At 44.4% G+C, this 22,324-nt stretch overlaps 1 protein-coding gene across 1 annotated transcript in view; it reads left to right on the top strand.

The window, feature by feature from the left end:
* The window catches only part of LOC307061521 (PRKC apoptosis WT1 regulator protein-like), a gene marked incomplete at its 3' end in the record, with an annotated part of 151,119 nt that extends 143,378 nt beyond the window's left edge, over nucleotides 1–7,741 (top strand). The window contains exon 2 of the mRNA XM_079716711.1: nucleotides 7,641–7,741. Within this exon, the coding sequence (XP_079572837.1) occupies nucleotides 7,641–7,741 (101 nt within the window). The remainder of the gene's footprint in view (nucleotides 1–7,640) is intronic.
* Between the last annotated feature and the right edge of the window lie 14,583 nt (nucleotides 7,742–22,324).

The raw sequence follows: 22,324 nt of genomic DNA, 5'->3' as shown, positions 1-22,324 counted from the left end.
CTGCTCTACATCACTTATTAGTAGGGAAATGCAAATCAAAACTACAATGAGGTATGACCTCACACCTGTTAGAATCGGCATCATCAGAAAATCTACAAACATCAAATTCTGGGGAGGGTGTGGACAAAAGGAACCCTCTTCCCCTATTGGTGAGAATGTAAATTGATACAGTCACTATGGAGTGCAATATGGAAGTTCCTTAAAAAACTAAAAATAGAATTACCATATAATCCAGCAATCCCACTTCTGGGCATATACCCAGAGAAAACCATAAATCAAAAAGACACATTCACCACAATGTTCATTGCAGCACTATTTACAATAGCCAGGTAATGGAAGCAAACTAAATGCCCACAGACAGACGAATGGATAAAGGTGTGGTACATATATAAAATGGAATATTACTCAGCCATAAAAAGGAATGAAACTGGGTCATTTGTAGAGACATCGATGGATCTAGAGACTGTCATACAGAGTGAAGTAAGTCAGAAAGAGAAAAACAAATATTGTATATTAATGCATATATGTGGAACCTAGAAAAATGGTACAGATGAACTGGTTAGCAGGGCAGAAATAGAGACACAGAGGTAGAGAACAAACGTATGGACACCAAGTGGGGGAAGGCATGGGGTGGTGTTGGTAGGATGATTTGGGAGATTGGGATTGACCTGTATACATGTATATGCATAAAATAGATAACTAATAATAACCTGCTGTATAAAAAAATAAATTAAATTAAATTTTAAAATTTGTAAAAATAAAATTTAAAAATAAAATGAAAAAATTCTTCCCTTCACACAGATATATTTATATGAATGAATATTTTTCCATACATATATCTATAAATACATAAAACAGGAATACAATATAACTTGAACCAAAAAAGAAAAAAAAACCTGAACCCACCAGTTATACAGAGGAAAACCCTATCATGGCACATGCTCCAGTGGTAAACAGTTCTGAAATTGGGCAGAGGTGGGGAATCATTTCCCATACAGCCAGCAGCTCCACCCCCCTGCAAGGAGTGTCCTCATTGCAACGCTGGGGGACCGTGCCGAGGCGTCTGTGAGTAAACGTGAGCTGAGCCCCAGGACAGCTGCTGCTGAACTGTTCCCACCCTTATCAGTAAAACACCTGAATATGTACAAGGTCTTGAAATCCTAGAGGAAGGGCCATGGAGCCACACCAGTGACAGCACGCAGGCCGACATGGAGCCTGCATGCCAGCCAGGATGGTCCTGGCCCCAGGCGCTCTTCTGGAAGCTTTCCAGTTCCCTGCCTGAGATACCCCTCCTGTCCCGGCCCCCACTCCTTTTTTTCCTTCCTCACCTCAGCCCTCAGAGAAATTCCAGCGGAAGTTATGGGTGACACATCCTCTTCTTTACAGGTGGCAGCCTTGCAACTCCTGCAGAAAGTCCAGCAGAGCCCCACTCACACCGGGCCACCAACAAAGCCGTGGACCCTCACACCCTCCCACCAGCACAGCCCTGTGACTGCTGACGGGGCAGAGAATATGGAGTCAGGCACAGCTGCAGGGGCTATTGCTGCCTGGAGTGCTGTTTATATTGACCTCAACCCAGGCACACCTGGGGAGGGCTTGCCGGCAGGGTCAGGCTGCCCAGGTCAGCCAATCCTCACCCCTCAGGGACTCACGTTGCAGAAAATGGTCCTCACCGAACCTGTCAGGTCCAAGGAAAACTTGTGGGCTCCTGAGAGTCAGGATAGACAAGGGGCTGCAGCTCCAGCTTTTTTCTAAACATTTTATCTGGCCCATGAGTGGGAGATATTTCAAGAAGCCCCTCTCCTAATGAGAGGAACCCAGGATTCAGGGAGAGGAGGGGTGATGGGTGGAGACAGAGGCCTGGTGCACCGGCTGCAGTGGAAGTCTCTGGAAGACCAGGCAGAGGGAGCCCGCACAGAGTGATGCCCAGTGTCACAGACCTGTCGGATCTCCTGTTTGTTAGTTCAAGTCCTGCTCTGAGGTGATCTGTGTCAGCTCTGAGTGACAGGCGATCTGGGGTGCTCTTCAATGTGGGCTATGTGAACGGTTCCTGTGTGCCCAGCCTTTCCTGGGTAACTGCCCAGGGGAGCTCCGTTTCCTGGCAGTGGCCTGACCACGAGAGCCCCATGGTTTTTGGGGAATGGGGGGGCTGCCCAGGTGAGCTCCATATCCTCGGATTGCCCTGACCTCAAGAGCCCCGTGGGCTGCTGGGGACCTGGTAAAGGATGTCAGGACAGTCAGTGAAGCCACCGAGGATATACATCCAGTAGTTCCTAATTCCTACACCCTGCTGGTCATTCTACCATCCACCAGGACATGGTATTCTGTGTTAGACTTCAATGGTGCCTTCTTCTGTATTCCATTCATCCCAGAAAGGCTCTGCTGCCCTGGTAACCAGATTTGGCAATGGAGAAATGCTGCTGCTTTGTGGCCGTTTCCCACAACAGCAGCTTTAAACCCAGTGCTAATGGTCACTAAATATTCACACTCATTGCAGCCTGTAAATGACACCTGCCCTCAAAAACAATCCTGGGCTCGAAAATTGACCAGAAAATTCAAAAGAGGGCAAGCATCCAAGAAGACAATTTCAAGAGGTTAATTGTACTCTCCTTTTTTTCTGTTTTTCTGTACCAGAAATTTAAAAAGGCATGGAAAAATGCTGAACTTCAAGAATAGTTAAAGATATGCAAATACAAATTTAAAAACCTATCAGCTCACACCAAGCTGAATGGCCATGAGAAAAAATTCTGCAAAGAATAAATGCTGAAGGGGTTTTGGAAAAATGCCTACGCTTTGTTCAACATGGGACATGGTAAGAGCCAGTAATGAAAACTAAAATGAGGTGCCTTGTAAAGTTAAATACTGAGCTACCATTCAATCAAACATACCCACTGCTGGGCGTATCGCCTGAGGGGATGAGAATCAAAAAGACACAGGCTGGGCTTCACTGGTGGCACAGTGGTTGAGAGTGTGCCTGCAAATGCAGGGGACACTGGTTCATGCTTCGGGTTGGCAATATCCAACATGCCGCAGAGCGGCTGGTCCCCTGAGCTATGGCTGCTGGGCCTGCGCGTCCGGAGGCTGTGCTCTGCAATGGGAGGGTCCACGGCAGTGAGAGGCCCACGTCCTGCAAAAAAAAAAAAAAAAAAAAAAAAAAGAAAACAGACAAGGTTGGCAATCCTGCACTCCAGCAATATTTACCATAGCCAACACTTGGAAGCTATGAAAATCTCCATCAACAGAGAAATGCACAAAGAAGAAGTGGCCCATGTACACAATGGAATATGACTCCAATAAAAAAATATATAAATTCAAATTATAGAACAAACATAAGTAAAGAGACATCAGCATTTGGGGGCACATTCCACTCTAATATATAACCGAGGAACACCACTGCCAGGATGATCTGTTTCCCTAGTTACAAGATTGGGAAAAACAGAAATGCTGCCGCCCTCTGGCCGTTACCTGCAACAGCAGCTTTAAAACCTGTGCTAAGGGTCACTTCATATGTACCAGTACTGGAGGGCTGTAAATGAAACCTTCCCTCAAAATGTCTTGAGGGAGGCAATGGCCAAATTCTTTCTAAATGTCACACACACTGCACGAAAACAATTTGAAGAGGTAAGATGTACTCACAGGTTGAAGAAAAAAAGGATATCCCAGAAAGCTCAATTTCAAGGGATTATGAGACACATGCAAATCCAACCACAAAGTGGTATCAGATCACACTAGTCAGAATAAAGATCAGCAAAAAAACTACAAACAATAATGCTGAAGGTGTTATGGAGAAGTGCATACCCTCAACTTTAAGTGGGACGTAACCTGATAAGAGCCACTAATGAATAGAGAATGCAGGTGCCTCTACAAGGTAAACATTTTGCTACCATATGATCCAGAAGGCCCACTCTTGGGCCTATAAACTAAGAAGACAGAATTGGAAAAACACAGGCAGGCAAATGTTCATTGCCGCATCATTAAAATAGCCAAGACATGAAAGCAACCAAAGAGTCCATCAACACATGAGTGGACAAAGAAGAACTGGTACATGTACAGACAGAATATTAGTCAAGGAAACAAAGGACACAATGCCATTTGCAGCACCGTAGATGAGTCTAGAGGTGACCTGTAGTAAGTCAGAAAGAGAAAGACACATATCTTATGATATCACTTACAGGAGTTACCTAAATATTGAAAACAGTGGAGATACTTCCACAAAGAAGGGCAATCACAGATTCATTAAACAAACTTATGGTTCACCAATGGAAAGGAGTGAGGATTGGATACATTAGGATATTGGGGTTAAGAGACATATACAAACACAGGTGAAATATATAATCACCAAAGACCTTCGGAATACCAAGAGAAAACTACTCAACATTCTGTCATAACGTACATGGGAAAAGGATCCCAGGAAGAACAGACATATGTATATGTGTAAAAGAACCACATCTTGCACACCTACAACAAGCCAAACATTGTAATCAAACTTGCTGGGATAAAAAATAAAAAATTAAATTAAAAGAATGAACAAGAAGTAGTGAGACAAACTTAAGGAGCTTTCTCCTGGCACATTCCATTCTAAATGACAACCTAGAACATGACTTCCTTTAAGGCTCTGTTGTCCTAGTAACCAGATTTGGTAAGGGAGAACTGCTGCCACCTTGTGGCCGTTTCACACAACAGCAGCTTTAATCCCAGCGCTAATGGTCAGTTGATATTCAAAATCATTGCAGGCCTGTATATGACACCTGCCCTGAAAACAATTCCTGGGGTCATATATCGACCAAAAAATTCAAAAGACGTCCATATTTCAAAACGACAGTTTCAAGAGGCATATTTTACGCACATTAGTGTTCTGCTTCTTTTTCTTTCTTTCTTTTTTTGTTAAAAAAACGGGAATGGAAAAAGGCAACCCTCAGAATGGGCAAAAATGTTCGCAAACGAATCAATGGACAAAGGTTTAATCTCCAATATATATAAAAAGGTCATGCAGCTTAATATTAATTAAGAACACAACCCAATACAAAAATGGGCAGAAGATCTAAATAGACGTTTCTTCAAAGAAGACACAGAGATGGCCAAGACACACATGAAAAGCTGCTCAACATCACTAATTATTAGAGAAATGCAAATCAAAACTACAATGAGGTATCACCTCACACCTGTTAGAATCGGCATCATCAGAAAATCTACAAACAACCAATTCTGTGGAGGGTGTGGACAAAAGGAACCCTCTTCCACTATTGGTGAGAATGTAAATTGATACAGTCACTATGGAGAACAGTATGCAGCTTCCTTAAAAAACTAAAAATAGAATTACCATATAATCCAGCAATCCCACTTCCGGGCATATACCCAGAGAAAACCATAAATCAAAAAGACACATTCACCACAATGTTCATTGCAGCACTATTTACAATAGCCAGGTAATGGATGCAACCTAAATGCCCACAGACAGATGAATGGATAAAGGTGTGGTACATATATAAAATGGAATATTACTCAGCCATAAAAAGGAATGAAACTGGATCTTTTGAAGAGACGTCGATGGATATAGAGACTGTCATACAGAGTGAAGTGAGTCAGAAAGAGAAAAACAAATATTGTATATTAATGCATATATGTGGAACCTAGAAAAATGGTACAGATGAACCGGTTTGCAGGGCAGAAATAGAGACACAGAGGTAGAGAATAAACGTATGGACACCAAGTGGGGGAAGCCATGGGATGGTGGTGGTGGGATGAGCTTGGAGATTGGGATTGACCTGTATACATGTATATGCATAAAATAGATAAGTAATAATAACCTGTTGTATAGAAAATTGAATAAATCTAAATATCAAAATTTTTAAAAATACAATTTAAAAATAAAACAGAAAACAGTTCTTCCCTTCACACAGACGTATTTATATGAATGAATTATTTCCATGCTTATATCTATAAGTACATAAAAGAAGGATAATATCTAACTTGAACCAAAAAAGAAAAAAAAAACCAGAACCCACCAGTTATACAGAGGAAAACCCTATCAGGGCACTTGCTCCAGTGGTAAACAATTCTGAAGTTGGTCCGAGGTGGGGAATCATCTCCCATGCAGCCAGCAGTCCCCCCACAAGGAGCGTCCTCATTGCAAAGCTGGGGGACCGTGCCAAGTAATCTCTGTGTAAACGTGACCTGAGCCCCAGGCCAGCTGCTGCTGAACTGTTCCCACCCTTCCCAGGTAAAACACCTGAATATGTACAAGGGCTTGAAAGCCTAGAGGAAGGGCTGTGGAGCCACACCAGCGACAGTACACAGGCCGACTTGGTGCCTGCAGGCCAGCCAGGGTGGTCCTGGTCCCGGGCGCTCTTCTGGAAGCTTTCCATTTCCCTGCCTGCATTACCACTCGTGTACCGGCCCCACTGCTTTTTTCTTTCCTCATCTCTGCCCGGGCAGAAATTCCAGCGGATGGTATGGGTGACACATCCTCTTCTTTAGCAGGTGGTAGCCTGGCAACTCCTGCAGAAAGTCCAGCAGAGACCCACTCTCACCGGGCCACCCACAAAGCCATTTCCCCTCACTCCCTCCCACCAGCACAGCCCCGAGACTGCTGACTTGGCAGAGAATATGGCGTCAGGCACAGCTGAAGGGGCTCTTGCTGCCTGGAGCTGTGTTTATATTGATCTCAACCCAGGCACACCTGGGGAGGGCTGGCCGGCAGGGTCAGGCTGCCCAGGTCAGCCAATCCTCAACCCTCAGGGGCTCACATTGCAGAAAATGGACCTCGCTGAACCGGCCAGGTGAAGGAACAGGTGTGGGCTCCTGAGAGTCAGGAGAGACAAGGGGCTGCAGCTCCGGCTTGTTTTCTAATCATTTTATATGGCCCATGAGTGGGAGACAACTTCAAGAAGACCCTCTCCTAATGAGAGGATCCCAGGAGTCAGGGAGAGGAGGGGTGATGGGTGGAGACAGAGGCCTGGTGCTCCGGCTGCAGTGGAAGTCTCTGGAAGACCAGGCAGAGGGAGCCCGCACAGAGTAATGCCCTGAATCACAGACCTGTCAGAGGTGCTGTTTGTTAGATCAAGTCCTGCTCTGAGGTGCTCTGTGTCAGCTCTGAGTGACAGGCATTCTGGGGTGCTCTTCAATGTGGGCTATGTGCACGGTTCCTGTGTGCCCAGCCCTGCCGGTGTACCTGCCCTGGGGAGCTCCGTATCCTGGGAGGGGCCTGACCACGAGATCCCCATGGACTGCGCGCAGGTGAGGGCCTGCCCAGGTGAGCTCCATAACCTGGGATTTCCCTGACCACGAGAGCCCTGTGGGCTGCTGGGGACCTGGTAATGCATGTCAGGACACTCAGTGAAGCCACTGAAGATATTCATCCTGTAGTTCCTAATTCCTACACCCTGCTGGTCATTCTACCATCCACCAGGATATGGCATTCTATATTAGACTTCAATGATGCCTTCTTCTGTGTTCCATTCGTCCCAGAGTCAGAAGAATTTTTGGCTTATGAGTGCCAGGACACAACATGCAACAAAAGCAATACTGCTGGGCCGTCCTGCCCCAACGGTTAAAAAATTCCCGCACCATCATTGGGGAAACGTTATCTAAAAACCTGAAAGTTCTACCTCTGTAAACGGGAACCCTCCTTCAATATGCAGACGACATTCTGATCGCCAGCCCTACTAAGCATGACTCTGAACTCCCTAGCCAAGAAAGGATACAAGGTGTCCAAGAAAATGACTCCAATGTCCCAGGCTAAGGTGACCTGCCTGGGCTTCATTCTCACAGATATGAGAAAGGGAAGGGAAGAAGCCATTTGCAGCCTTACATCTTGTAAAACTAGAAGACTGCTTAGGGGTTCCTGGGGAGGCCAAGGTTTGCTGCATCTTGATCCCTAATTACAGTCTAATAGCTGGGCCTCTATATGAAACATTGACGCAAAAAGATGATGATCCTTTTGAATAGAATCCAGAAGCAGCCTTTCAAGAATGGAAAGAGCAGTCACTTCAGACCCTTGCCCTGGAACTCCCTCATTTAGCTAAACCCTTTGACCTTTACATTCCCAGTCAAAGTTGAATCGCCCTTGGAGCATTAGTGCAAAATCTGGGACCACTTGAAATGGAGCAACGCAAGAATGTCCTTCAGGTAGGATAAACTATGGGCACCAAGGGCTTTGACCGCCGCCCCATCAGACCAGGATACTGGGGGTATCTAAAACCTGGAGATCAGCAGTCCGCAAGGCCAGCTCCCTCCTAAGGGAAAAGGACCCCACGTGGTGATCCTAACCACCCATCATGCCCTGAAGTTGCAGGGGTTTCTCCGTGGACACACTGACCTCGAGTGAGGAGGCCCTCCAACTCCAACCTCCAGAGAGACAAACGGGGGCAACGGGCCCCCATGATGACTCGTGTGACCATCACTTGACCTGGAGTTTCTCTCAGAAAACAACAAGAGTGTACCCCCAAAAGAACAGACTACTGCTTGCAGGACTTACTGCACCCAGAAGGGAGCTAATCAGCTTGGCGGGGGAACCGTATATCATGCTTTCACCATAGAAAAGCCTACAGAAACCATGGTGACGGTGGCCAGTAAGACCGGCTGGACTCCTGGCTACTTCAAAAGGCCGTTGACTCAGTGGCCGTCATGGTCCTGGATCACCACCATCCTTGGACTGTCTGGGAGTTGAGCAGGCAGGGCTCTGAACATGGTGTTGTTTGTATGTTAATTCAGGGACCTAATTGAAGAAAGCACAGACTTCTGGTCAGAGCATCTAGGCTGGCAGAAACCATCAGCCTAAGGTCACCAAATAAATGTGGGGAGGGGTGAAAGCTGCCCCCCCAGCGTCTGTGTGCATCTATTTCCTGGACCCTTAAAGGTCATTAGAATCTATAACACTTCCAATGCTGGTGCTCAGGCGGACGAGCAGTGAGGCAGGAGGCCTGGGGACAATCAACCTCACCTGGAGGCTGCTGGGGAGAAGTTTTGCCCCTCCCCCCGGGTATGAGGACTCCATTTCAGCATGAAGCATTTACAGAAGAGGGGTCTGCACCCTCAGCAACCCAAGAATGAGGAACGGGACAAAAAGCAGAGGAGGTGTTCATCTCCGGCAAAGCCCATTAAAAATTCCTGGGAGATAAAAATAGAATCTGGGCAATAAAATAAAGTGTAACCTTTTTTTCCTTTGTGCTTTGTCTAATTTCACGTGCTCCTAGGGTTCCGCAGGCAGAGGTCCCACACCCGCCACTTCAGACCAGATTTCCTAGTGCAGAATGGCTGGGCCAACACCTCAGCTTGCAGGGCCCCATGCAGACTCCGCAAGATAGACCCTGTGCTGCAGCCAAACCAGCCCTTGAGAGCTCCGTCCCTCCCTCCCACTGATGCTGCCAGGATCCCTACACAGCAGCCCAGCCCACAGCCCATGGGGGAAAGCACACTCTCACTTCTCCATTCTCTTTTCAAAATATGAAGTTTCCTTTGCTTCTGAACCAAACTCAGTCTTGATCTGTTGGCTCCAATGACACTGGACAGGGGGACCCCGGTTGGGGTCCACTCTGGAGGATCAGTAACAGAAATTGAGAACATTGTAACTTCAATGAACAGATGTGTGAGCCAAACTGTAGATAACATAGAGCAGTGTATAAGGCTCGGGTAAAATAAGATGTTTCTAAGATTTCCATTTGATATTTCCATGTCTTTATTAAAAGCAAGTTCAGTGAACACGTTTGTCCTATTTGTCAGGTCAACATTAGAGAAATGAAGTGATTTCTTTCCAAAGTGTACATCTAATACTCTTGGCTGAAGCTTCAATCTTGTTTTGAATGCTTTTCCATTGAAAACGATACCTCTCTTTCAGCTCCCCCATTTCTGAGAAGTATAAAATCTTATAATTTATTATTACCAAAGGGGAAAGGTGGGAGGAGGGATAAATTAACAGTTTGGGATTAACACATTAACACACTGCTATGTATAAAATAGATCCTCTACAAGGAACTACTGTATAGCACAGGAAACTACACTCAATATTTTGCAATAACCTATAAGGGGAAATAATCTGAAAAAGAACACATATTTTTATCGACATCATCTATCAAAGACAGATAAAATGAAACCTAAGGGAGGCCGATGGTGAGCGCTTCTGACGCTGAAGAAGTCAATCATCTAAAGTTCAGACTCTGCCTATTTCCCATGGCCCTTAATGGACATACGTGTAACCATAGTTTAAAAATTCCCCAGTTTGGGGTTCGGGGAGGCACTGACATCGCTACACATGAACTGAACGACAAAATAGAACAGAGTCACACATTTAGAACACACACTTAGCCTCCTTAAGGGGAAAGGTGAGGTGCGGTGACGCATAAAACAAGAATTTGAAATTAGCACAGATACCGTTCTATAAACCAAAAATGTAATAGAAAAGACCTACTCCTTGCTCAGTGAACTGGACACAACACACCCTATTAACCACAGAAGAATATATCTGACTAGTAAGAATCTTAAATCCTATATATTGATATGTCGCTGTAGGTGAATCAAGTGTGTATACTGAGGCATAAACACAGCGGTGAATATCAGATCAACACCATTATAAAAATTAATTTCAAAAGCAAAACATAAAAACAGAGTAATTCTTACACAATTATTTCAGGGGTCCTGATGCAACCTCGATTGACCATATCCACACTGAAACCTGGATGAGACATAAGGCTGGACACGTGGGGCTTAGAGGATTGGTGAGGTTGGGTGAGCAAATGCAGATCATTTAAAGCAAAAATGCATGCCACACATTCCATGGGATCCAACTCTCAAAGTTAAAGGGAATCTTACTACAGCTAAAACCTGCGTGGGAAACCCAGAGGATGGGACATCGTGTGATCGGTAAAGGTTTCTAAGACACTCCTCATTTTTCCACTCCTGCTGCTCCAGTTCGCCATTCCAGCCAGTTTACTATCAATCTCCCAACCTGGAAAGTCACTGCCTTTAACCTCCTGTTTCACAGGGTTTGCAAATTGCACGGAGGATGAAAGGGAAGAGGGGAAACGAATGAGAGACCTACTGTAGGCATTTGGACGGGCACATGTCACTCTAATTTCCCGTCAGGAAGAAGTATTAACCAAAGGCTCAGCCTGCCACCCAGGGAGCAGAACAGGGACTGAAGCAATCAAGCGGATTTGCGGCCAGCTCACAAAGAAGTGAGTTGAAAAATGGTGCTCAGAGGCACAGCAATTCACAAAACTGCGGAGTATTAAAGGACAACTATAGTCCAAAAATCTGTTGAGGGAAGGTAACGAGGAGGACTTGAAAGTGAGGCAGAGTTGGAGAAAGAGATTTCAAGAGGCAGATTGGAATCGCCTTTAAAGCACAGGAGAAGCAGCACAACTTCGACAATGATGCACTTGGGCAAAAAGCGGGTATGTCTTTGTTCCTGAATATATTTATGAAAAAAACGCATACATAATTTTTGGCCAACCATGCAAGCAGGCAATGCAAATCCGCACTGCACAGACGTCTCACATCCACCTGTCAAAGGGGACATCCGAAAAATGTGTAAAAAGCAGGAAGGCAGGACAGGCCCTGGAGAACAGTGAGCCTTGTTATGCTGATGGGTGAGATGTAAATTGCCAACAGCCACTCAGGAGGAGTGCATTGTGTTCTCTAAAAGAAGTAAACAACAGAACTACAGAGCCTAGGGCACTTCCAGTCATGGGCATATACCTTGGGAAAACTGAAAATCAAAAAGACACAGCCACCCCAAAACTTAAGGCTACTGTGTTTACAAAAACCTTGACTTCGGTACACTTTCAATATCCCAAGAAAGACAAAAATGGGTAATGAATTTGCGGTACTTCTGTACGATGGAATATCCCTCAGCCATGAAGTCAAGGTCATAACGCCAGTAGCAGCATAATGAGTGGATTTAGGTACGATGATTCTAAGTGAAAATAGTCACACAGAAAAAGAAACTTATCATAAGATATCACTTAGGAAGGGAATGTAAACATGGCTACACATGAACTGAATTAGGAAACAGAACAGAGTTCACATTTAGAAAACACTCTTATGCCTGCTTCAGGGGAAAGGTGAAGTGGGGTGATGCATAAAACCTGAGCTGGATATTAGCACAGGTACTGGTCCCTAAACCAAATATGTAATAGGCAAGACCTACTCCTTGCTCAGTGAACGGGACTCAACACCCCCACTTCCCCGTAGAGGAATATATGTGACTACTAAAAATCTTAAAACCTATGTATTGATATGTCTCCGAAAGGGAATCAAGTGCGTCTAGAGTGGCATAAACACGGAAGTGAAAATCAGCTCAACCCAATAATAAAAATGAAATTCTAACACAAAACACAAAAACAGCGAAATTCTTACACAATTCCTTCAGGGGCTCTTATGCAACCGGCATTGACACCACCTACAACCACAGCTGGATGAGACCTAAGGATAGACACTTGGGGATGAGAGGATTGGTGAGATTGGGTGATCAAATGCATACCCTTTAAAGCAAAAAAGGGTGCCACCCACTCCATGGGTCCCAACTCTCCAGGTTGAAGGGAATCATACTACAGCTAAAACCTGAATGGGAAACCCAGAGGGTGGGACATCGTGTGATCGGGAGAGGTTTCAAAACGCTCCTCATTTTTCCTCTCCTGGTGCTCGGGTTCGCCATTCCAGCCGCTTTACTATCAATCTCCCCACATGGACAGTCAGCGCCTTTAACCTCCTGTTTCGCACAGTTTGTAATTTGTGCAGAGGATGAAAGGGAAGAGGGGGAAGCAATGAGAGACTAGCTGTCGGCATTTGGACGGGCACATGTCACTCTAATTTCCCGTCAGGAAGAAGAATTAAACAAAGGCTCAGCCTGCTGCCCCGGCAGCAGAATAGGGCCTGAAGCAATCCTGTGTTTTGCGGCCAGCTCACAAAAAAGCGAGTTATAAAATGGAGCTCAGAGTCACAGCAACTCACAAACCTGCAGAGTTCTAAAGGACAGCGATCGTCCAAAAATCTGTTGAGGGAAGGCAACGAGGAGGAATTGAAAGGGAGGCAGAATTTCAGGAAACGCATTTCAAGAGGTAGATTGGAATCGCCTTGAAAGCACAGGAAAAGCGGCACAACTTCCACAATGATGCACTTGGCCAAAAAGGGCGTATGCGTTTTTTTTTATTCAGGAAAAAACGCATACGCCCTTTTTGGCCAAAAAACCAAGAGGGCAATGCAAATCCGCACTACAAAGAAGTCTCACTTGCCACCGGTCAAAAGGGACATCCGAAAAATGTGTAAAAACCAGAAAGGCAGGACAGGCCCTGGAGAACAGTGAGCCTTGTTATGCTGATGGGCGGGATGTAAATTGCTAACAGCCACTCAGGAGGAGTGCACTGTGTTCCCTAAAAGAAGTAAACAACAGAGCTACAGAGGCTAGGGCAATTCCAGTCATGGGCATATACCTTGGGAAAACTGAAAATCAAAAAGACACAGCCACCCCAAAACCAAGGGCTGCTCTGTTTACAAGAACCTCGACTTCGGTACACCTTCAATATACCAGGAAAGACAAACATGGGTAATGAATTTGCGGTACTTCTGTACGATGGAATATCCCTCAGCCATGAAGTCAAGGTCATAACGCCAGTAGCAGCATAATGAGTGGATTTAGGTACGATGATTCTAAGTGAAAATAGTCACACAGACAAAGAAACTTATCATAAGATATCACTTAGGAAGGGAATGTAAACATGGCTACACATGAACTGAATTAGGAAACAAAACAGAGTTCACATTTAGAAAACACTCTTATGCCTGCTTCAGGGGAAAGGTGAGGTGGGGTGATGCATAAAACCTGAGCTGGATATTAGCACAGGTACCGTTCCCTAAACAAAATATGTAATAGACAAGACCTACTCCTTGCTCAGTGAACGGGACTCCACACCCCCAATTCCCCGCAGAGGAATATATGTGACTAGTAAGAATCTTAAAACCTATGTATTGATATGTCTCCAAAAGGGAATCAAGTGCGTCTAGAGCGGCATAAACACGGCAGTGAAAATCAGCCCAACCCAATAATAAAAATGAAATTCTAACACAAAACACAAAAACAGCGAAATTCTTACACAATTCCTTCAGGGGCTCTTATGCAACCGGCATTGACACCACCTACAACCACAGCTGGATGAGACCTAAGGATAGACACTTGGGGATGAGAGGATTGGTGAGATTGGGTGAGCAAATGCAGACCCTTTAAAGCAAAAATGAGTGCCACGCACTCCCTGGGTCCCAACTCCCCAGGTTGAAGGGAATCATACTACAGCTAATACCTGCATGGGAAACCCAGAGTATGGGACATCGTGTGATCGGGAGAGGTTTCTAAAACGCTCCTCATTTTTCCTCTCCTGGTGCTCGGGTTCGCCATTCCAGCCGCTTTACTATCAATCTCCCGACTTGGACAGTCAGCGCCTTTAACCTCCTGTTTTGCACAGTTTGCAATTTGTGCAGAGGATGAAAGGGAAGAGGGGGAAGCAATGAGAGACTAGCTGTCGGCATTTGGACGGGCACATGTCACTCTAATTTCCCGTCAGGAAGAAGAATTAAACAAAGGCTCAGCCTGCTGCCCCGGCAGCAGAATAGGGCCTGAAGCAATCCTGTGGTTTTGCGGCCAGCTCACAAAAAAGCGAGTTATAAAATGGAGCTCAGAGTCACAGCAACTCACAAACCTGCAGAGTTCTAAAGGACAGCGATCGTCCACAAATCTGTTGAGGGAAGGCAACGAGGAGGAATTGCAAGGGAGGCAGAATTTCAGGAAACGCATTTCAAGAGGTAGATTGGAGTCTCCTTGAAAGCTCAGGAAAAGCGGCACAACTTCCACAATGATGCACTTGGCCAAAAAGGGTGTATGCGTTTTTTCCTGAATATATTCAGGATGTCCATGGATATTTGTGTTTGAAGGGAGGTCATGCCTGTGTTTTTGTGAGAGTGTGTAAGAGTGAGTATTCTATTTGGAGGGTGTTGAGATGTGACGCAGGCATACTCCAGGAGTTGGTGGTTAGGTGTTTGTAATTTGGTGTTTGGGGCATATGTTTACATGTGTTTTTTTCACACATGAATTTGGGGATTTGTGTGTATCTAATGGTGGATTTGGAAGGATTATCTGCATATGCATAAGGGCAATGTCAGGAAAAGTAGTGGTGTATATTACTTTGGGTGTCCAGTCTGTTTATTTTGTATATTTGGGGAATATAGGCTGATCATTTGTGTATTCAGGGCTTGTTGTATGGTTATGGGGTGTTTGTGGGTGTGCATTTTCAGGAGCTGTCTATGTATATTTGGATGTGTAGAGGGCAAGTCTGTGACTATTTTATGGGGCTGGTGGATGTTGAATGTGTAGGTATGTTGTGTTTGTATGATCCTGTATTCTGCAGGATGGCAGAGTGCGTTCTGTGTGAGAGGTTGGGAATGTGGGGCTATGTATACGCCAGTAGTGTGGTATTGTATGTGTATTTGGAACAAAGGGCGTATAGGGTGACATTATTGCCTATTTGTAGTGTACTTGGTAATTGTGGTTCTATTTGGGACTTGTGGAGAGTTGTGTGTTAAATGAGTTTGTGTGTGTATTCAAGGGGCATGGCCACTTGGAGGAATATTTGCTGAGGCTGTGCATTTGTAATTTTCAGTAGGAGCCTCTTAGGCTTATGTATTTTGGGAAGTGAGTATATGTGTATCTGATAGAGAGGTGGGGTTCTATGTTTCTACAGGGAAGATGGACAATTGCATTTGTATGTATTAGAAATATGTGATACGGGTATTTGTTAGTACTTGCATGTGTGTGAGCTGGCTCCTGATAGCTAGGGATAATTTGATATATGGAAGTTGTTTCATAAATGGTTTGCTGGAGATATTTCCATGTATCTTACTTGTGTATTCTAATCTGTGTGCGTGTCCATCATCAGGTGCATGCATTATCAAAGTTTGTTCATAAGGTATGGAGTTGTTAGGAGTATTCAAAATGTATTTCTTTGGAGAACGCTAGGGTGTTTATACATGTGTTTGGTAGGAGTAAGAGGTGGTCTGTCTATATATTCAGGGTGAGGGTAGAAATATATATATATACACACACACATATACAGTTTGTATGTTGGAGTAGTGGTGGGGAGCTTGTATTCTGGAGAGGTAGCATAATGTATAGTGTTTGGGAGGGGATCCATATGTTCAGGGGTTAGGAATATTTGCATGTGTGTGTCCATAGGTGTGTGAGAATTGTGTATGTATATTAGTAAGACTGCAGAGGTTGTCGGTGTTTTTCTGTTTTGAATGTGTCTGAGCATTTGGGGTGTATACTCATGAGTAGTTTGTGGATGTGTGTATTTGTGATTTGTGAGTGTAGCAGGAGGCTTAGAGTCCTCTATGTGTCTATTTCAAAATGTAATGCCTGAAGAATTTAGTGGTGTTGCTTGTATGTGTGTTCTCAGTATTAGTGAGGTGGACTTATATGTACAGTTGACCCTTGAACAACATGGGTTTGAACCACACGGGTCCACTTAGAGTGGATTTCTTTTTCAGTAAATACTACAGGACTACTACAGGATCCATGGATGCAGAGCCACTGCATGGAGGGTTGGCTCCCTAACTCCCAAGTTGTTCAAGGGTCAGCTGTATTTGATAAGTATAGATTATTTGTGTCTGTGTGTGTTTTTCAGTTCCTGGGGCTTCTGGGGTATGTATTCTGTGGGGTATGTATTCTGTGGGATGTGAGAGCTTAGTTTGTGTGTTTGGAAACCAGTAGACTGTGTAGGTTATGTGTGTGTGCAGGAATCCTGCAGTATATGTATTTTAGGGCTGTGGGATTGCATATGGGTCTTTTTTGGGGTTGTACATGAGACAGTTGTGTACTTGGTGACCCTGTGTGTTTAGGTACTCAGTGTGTACATCTGGATGGCATAATGGTTGCACATTTTTGTTTTCAGGCCCATGTTGTGTGTGTATATATAGTTGTGAGAGTGGAATGTGAATATTCAGGGTGAGTAAGGTTTCATCTGTAAAAATTTAGGTAGTAAGAGGTGGTCTGTTTGTGTATTTATTCAGGGTGAGGGTGTGTGTTCAGGATATATATATATATATATGTACAAACACAAATGTATATGTGGTATCCTTTTGGTTATATATCTGTGGTGGGAGTTGAGAGTTCTACTTGGGGTGTAAGTGGATTCTGTGCACATATTCACAGGAAAAGTTATGGGATGTGCTGGAACTGGTTCATACTGTCTTGGGAGAGTCAATGGTGCATATCTCTTCCCAGCTGTGTGTTTAGTGATGTCAGGTGGGTAGCTTGAAATTGGTCATGCTGGGAATATTTATACCATGTAGATACCATAAGTGAAGTCTTTCCCACCTTTCTCGGAGAGCTTTTTATCAAGCACTTACCAGCGTACCACTGATGTGCGTGTTTGGATTGTGTATGTATGAAGCAAGAATATTTGGGCATTGGTGGGTACGAATGGGACACTCATGTGAATTGTGAGTGGGGCATCTGGGTCTATGGGCCCTTGTATATGTGCATTGACCCTGGTAATTGTGAATCATTGCATTGCTCCTATCAGGTTGGTCTGTTCTTTAGGGCAAGAGAATTCCCATAAATGTTGTTGATTCCCAGTAGGAATCATGCAGATGGATACAGGGGTGTCTGTACCTTAGGCAGGTGGACACTCCTTCAGCATTTGTGTGGTCCTAGCATCTGGGTCCCTAGAAGGGGGGACCTGGTGGACAGATGGCCATGCAGAGCAGAACCTTCACAGGTGTGTTGTTGGCGTGACAGGCAGCAATTAGAAAGTCATGGGGCTTCCTTGATAGGAGGTCAAATGACCAAGGGCTCTCCCAGGAAAACCCCCTGAGAATCAGTTGGACAGCTACAGGCATTACCGGCTCTTCTGTGACACAGCTGATGTGCAAGGACACCCTCCACATGGGGTCCAGAGCCATGTGTCCCTGAGCCCAACTGCCCCAGGGTGGTGGGAACTGTTGCATATCAGGCTGGTCAGCTGTATCACTAGGTCTCAACCAACCTGTCTCATGGAAACCTAAGTCCTCACGGATAGGCAGGACCTCTAGGGATCACTGAGCTGACAAGGACAGAGGTAGGGAGGCTTTGTCACTGAGGGAGAGTTGGGGACTGAGACCTGGAGAGCCTGGGGAGTCCCACTCTGAGGAGATACGGCTCTGATGTTCCCAAACCCTTTAGACATGTTCTCTGTTCTTTTCTGAAGGCTCAAGATGCTTCTAGCAGTGGGAAGCTTATCTCAGTTTCATGTTTCTCTGATAGGATGAACTGACCCTTTTATTCACTATTCCACATCGAGCTGCAAACCCCTCAGAGGGAACCATGTGATCGTTGTAGCCACCAGCTGACCCCACAGCCACCTTGTGCCTCCCTTGGACCCACCCAAGCATTTCTGAGCCTTCTTTATGGTGAGTCATGTGGCCTTTTCTCCCTCATTGTGACTCCTCCTGCCAATAAAACATGCTGTGAATGTTAACAAAAGGAAACCTCCACTAGAATTGGAGTCTGGAAGGCCCGTAGAGGGAGCTCTCATGCCGTGCCACTCATCATCAATTACCCCAACAGGAAGAGGTCATTTACTGACCCCAAAGAGGAAGTGCAACCACTTTACTACCCCAGCTGGAGGAGGGAAGACTTCCTTCCTGGCCAGCAACAAGAAATAGAAAATAGAAATAGCTAATAGAAAATTCCGCAGTTTAACCAATGAGACGCCGTTGTCACCTGAAGTTTTACTTTCCTCCAGTGAACTTTCATTTTTTCCCTTGATGATGACTTTCTTTCCTTGTCCCACCCTCCTTACTATACAAGTCTTCTGGGACTTCCCTGGTGGTCCAGCAGCCAAGACTCCACGCTTCCAATGCACAGGGCATGGGTTCGATCCCTGGTTGGGGAACTAAGATTTCCACATGCCATGTGGCATGGCCAAAAAAAAAAAAAAAAAAGCCTTCCATGTTGTGTAACCCGTTGGAGTATCTCCCTTTCTATCAGATGAGATGCTGCCTGATTCATGAATCGTTTAATAAGGCCAATTTATTCAAAATTCAAAGTAAATCTTCCAATTTACTCAGTTAAATTTTGTTTTTTAATACATTGGGGGCATGCAGAGGTGGCCACTAACAGTTTAATATGTATCCCTCCAGAAATGTTCTGTATAAAAATATGTATGTGCACTTTTCTAAAATCCACTCTTATGATTGCTACTGCTAACAAGATGATTTTATGATTAAATGCTTATCTTTTTAAAAAGAAAAAGGTAAATATATTCGTGGCAGTGATGGGATCTGAAGGAAATTTCTGATAACATTTGGGACAAGGAGAAACAGGTGTGGTGCCCACAACTCCTTTGAGTTCACTGTCTTTCTTGCCATTCCTGAAGGTTTTTGGTAAGCTCCTCTTGGTTTGAGCTCCATTCTCTTTGCATTTGTGTTCCCAATCTAATTGGCTTTCCTTTACAGGACAGGTCAGTTTGGCTGGTAGAGGATTCTCCTTGAGGCCAAACCCCTAGCCTTTCAGATGGAAATTCCCAGGACACAGTAACATCTCTTGGTTATTGCCAGTATATTTTTGAGTAGTAAACCATAGCCCCTAATTTTGTTCCCTGGATTCCACACTGGGCACTGCTGACAGTGTAGTCTGCACTTGCCCATCTGTTTGGAATCAGCCCCCAGTTTCCATGCTTGGAGCTTTTGGTGGTGGCTATAGTTCTCCATTTTGTTTGGAATCAGTTTGCAGTCCCCTTTCCTTGGGATTTGCAGTTTGGATCTTTTTCCTCAGTCCAAGGATCCCTGGGAATCGGTGGTGGTGCATACCAGGCCTTCTTTTGTCCAGGACATAGTAACATCTCTTTGTTACTGCTGATATATTAAGGCGCAGGTTTTTTGTGTGTTCTTTTGGGTTGACAAAGACTAGCTAAAGAAATGAGATCCTTTATCGCCAAAGAGTTGAGAATGCCAGCTTCTGGCACACCTGCTTATTTTATATTTAAGAACTATGGTCCTGGAGGTTGTAGATATTTAGAAAGATGGAAAAATTATACTAATATTGGTCTAGAATTACAGTGGTCATTGTGGGGCATGTTCCAGTTAGACAAGATTGTACATTTAAGGAAAACACTAGAGAGCAAGGGTTCACAGATTGCACAGGGAGAATGAGATGCCTGCTTTACTTGGTATGTAAAAGTTTACAGAAGGTTTCAAGATTCCAAAATAGCTTCGTTTAGAGACTTAGAACAAAAAGCTAATGAAAAATTAAAGAGACAAAAGGTACCTGAAACAAAAGACCATAGGACAGATGTGACTTCAGATTTAACTCCTACTGTCCCCTCCTTTCCTTTTTCACCTGAGTACTCTTGTTTTACTCACTTTCTGTCGGAAATACTTTTCTATTCCAAAAAGAATATTTAACAATTGCCATTTAAAGTAAAACTACCTGAGGTTGCAGGTGAGCCCCCTCAGGTGTCCTTTACCCCTTGGTCAAAGACTGAACTGAGAGCTGTAGTCAAAGAATTCTCTAAACCTTGGAGGAAACCCCAACATTTTTTAAAGAATTTAGAGTCACTGTCAGGGTATATGTCCCCAAACTGCTAGATCTTTATCCACTTGTACACATGTTGGTAGGACTGGGGGAAGCCCCAGAATGGATGTGGGAAGCAAAATGACATAATCCCTAGGATGATATTCAAGATCCTCAACCTAAAAAGGCTTGCAGAATAACAACTAACCTTTTATAAGCTCTTCCTAAAATCTTCCCTGCTCACACTTGGTCTATTATTAATTGGCCTAATAATGATTGATGTATTATTCACTCGTACAAACAAAAGAGGGGTGAATCTGTGGAAGACTTTAGAGCCAGTTTGGAAGCTCTCTTTTTACAGCAGTTGGTGTTCCAAGGAATAAAAAGGCCACTCAGCCTGCTTTAACTGCCCTCTTTGTAAGTGGATTATCTTCTGAGATTAGTGGATTGATAAAAGGGCAGAAAAGAGGGTGGGAGGCTATAGGCCTGACTGAACTCGTGACTATAGCTGAGCATTTTGAAAGGACCTTGGAGCAAGATCACAAACAGAAATCCACCAAGTTCATAGCCTTACAGTTACAACAGCTCTAAGGCAAGGGACACAAAATGACACCTGGGCCTCCCCCATTACAGCCTCCTAGGGGTCCATGATCAATTTGATGACCCAAAGTTGATGTTTCATTTGTAATCAGTGAGGACACTGGAAAAAGAGGTGTCCTCAAAGGTCCTATGCAAACTCTTCACAAATGCTCTCATATCTGTCTCAAAGGGAGGGCCCCCCATGACCCTCTCCCCTAGTTGGCAGAACTCCAGAGGTTCTCTGGTCAACTATTAGCAGCAATGACCTTAAACAGCCCAGAGGAAAATATAATGAAAAGCGGCCAATTTTAGTTGATACTGGAGCTATGCTTTCTACTTTAAACCCCACTCTCATATTTTACTTTGAAATCTACATTAAACTCTAACCCTAACTGTAAACATAATTACCTAACCCTTTAACACCCTACCCCTAGCCCTAACCAGAGCTGTGCTTTCTACTCTAAATCCCACCCTCAAAGAACAACAGGTCCCTCTGAGTAAAGAGGATGTTTCCATAGTGGGAGTACCTAATACAGTTAAGAGAGAATTTTTATCTCAACCAAGATTCCTTTCTGCTATGCAGTATAGCCCCAGTTAATCTATTCAGTAGAGATCTCTTTTCTAACTTAAAAGGGCCAGTACATTTTGCCTCCAGTGGAGATCTCATCTTAAAATTTCCTGATCAACGTGAACCTGATCAGTTATGTTCCTTACAATCTGTCCTGGACATAAAAGCGGAAGTTCAACAAAAGTTCCCTAATTGGATGGAGATGCCTGCAAATTTGGGGGCTACTTCTGACAGTGTTAACATGAGAAGAATAAAAAAAATGCAAACCTATAAAGATTCAGATAGATGTAGCTAAACCTCTCCCTAGGTTTCCTCAACAGCTATTAAAGCCTGCGGTCATACAAGGTTTCATAGCTATTGTAGAAGACTTAATTGCCCAGGAGGTAATCATTCCTGTACTCGTCCCTGCAGCATGCCAATCTTGCCTGGTTGGAAACCTGGCAGGATGACGATTTGTCCAGGACTTGGGAACTGTTAATAAAAATAGTTTTTCCCTGTTTTCCTGTTGTTCCAAACCTAGCCACCCTTGTGTCACAAGCTTCAACTGACTTGAAATGGTTTACGGTTGGAGACCTTTGTTCACCTTTCTTCAGCATCCTGGAGACCCAACAGCCAATATCTATATGCCTTTACTTGGAACA

The sequence above is a fragment of the Hyperoodon ampullatus genome (genome assembly GCF_949752795.1).
Source record: "Hyperoodon ampullatus genome assembly, chromosome: 12".
Classification (NCBI taxonomy): domain Eukaryota; kingdom Metazoa; phylum Chordata; class Mammalia; order Artiodactyla; family Ziphiidae; genus Hyperoodon; species Hyperoodon ampullatus.
This window is presented reverse-complemented; position numbering and strand designations above follow the sequence as displayed.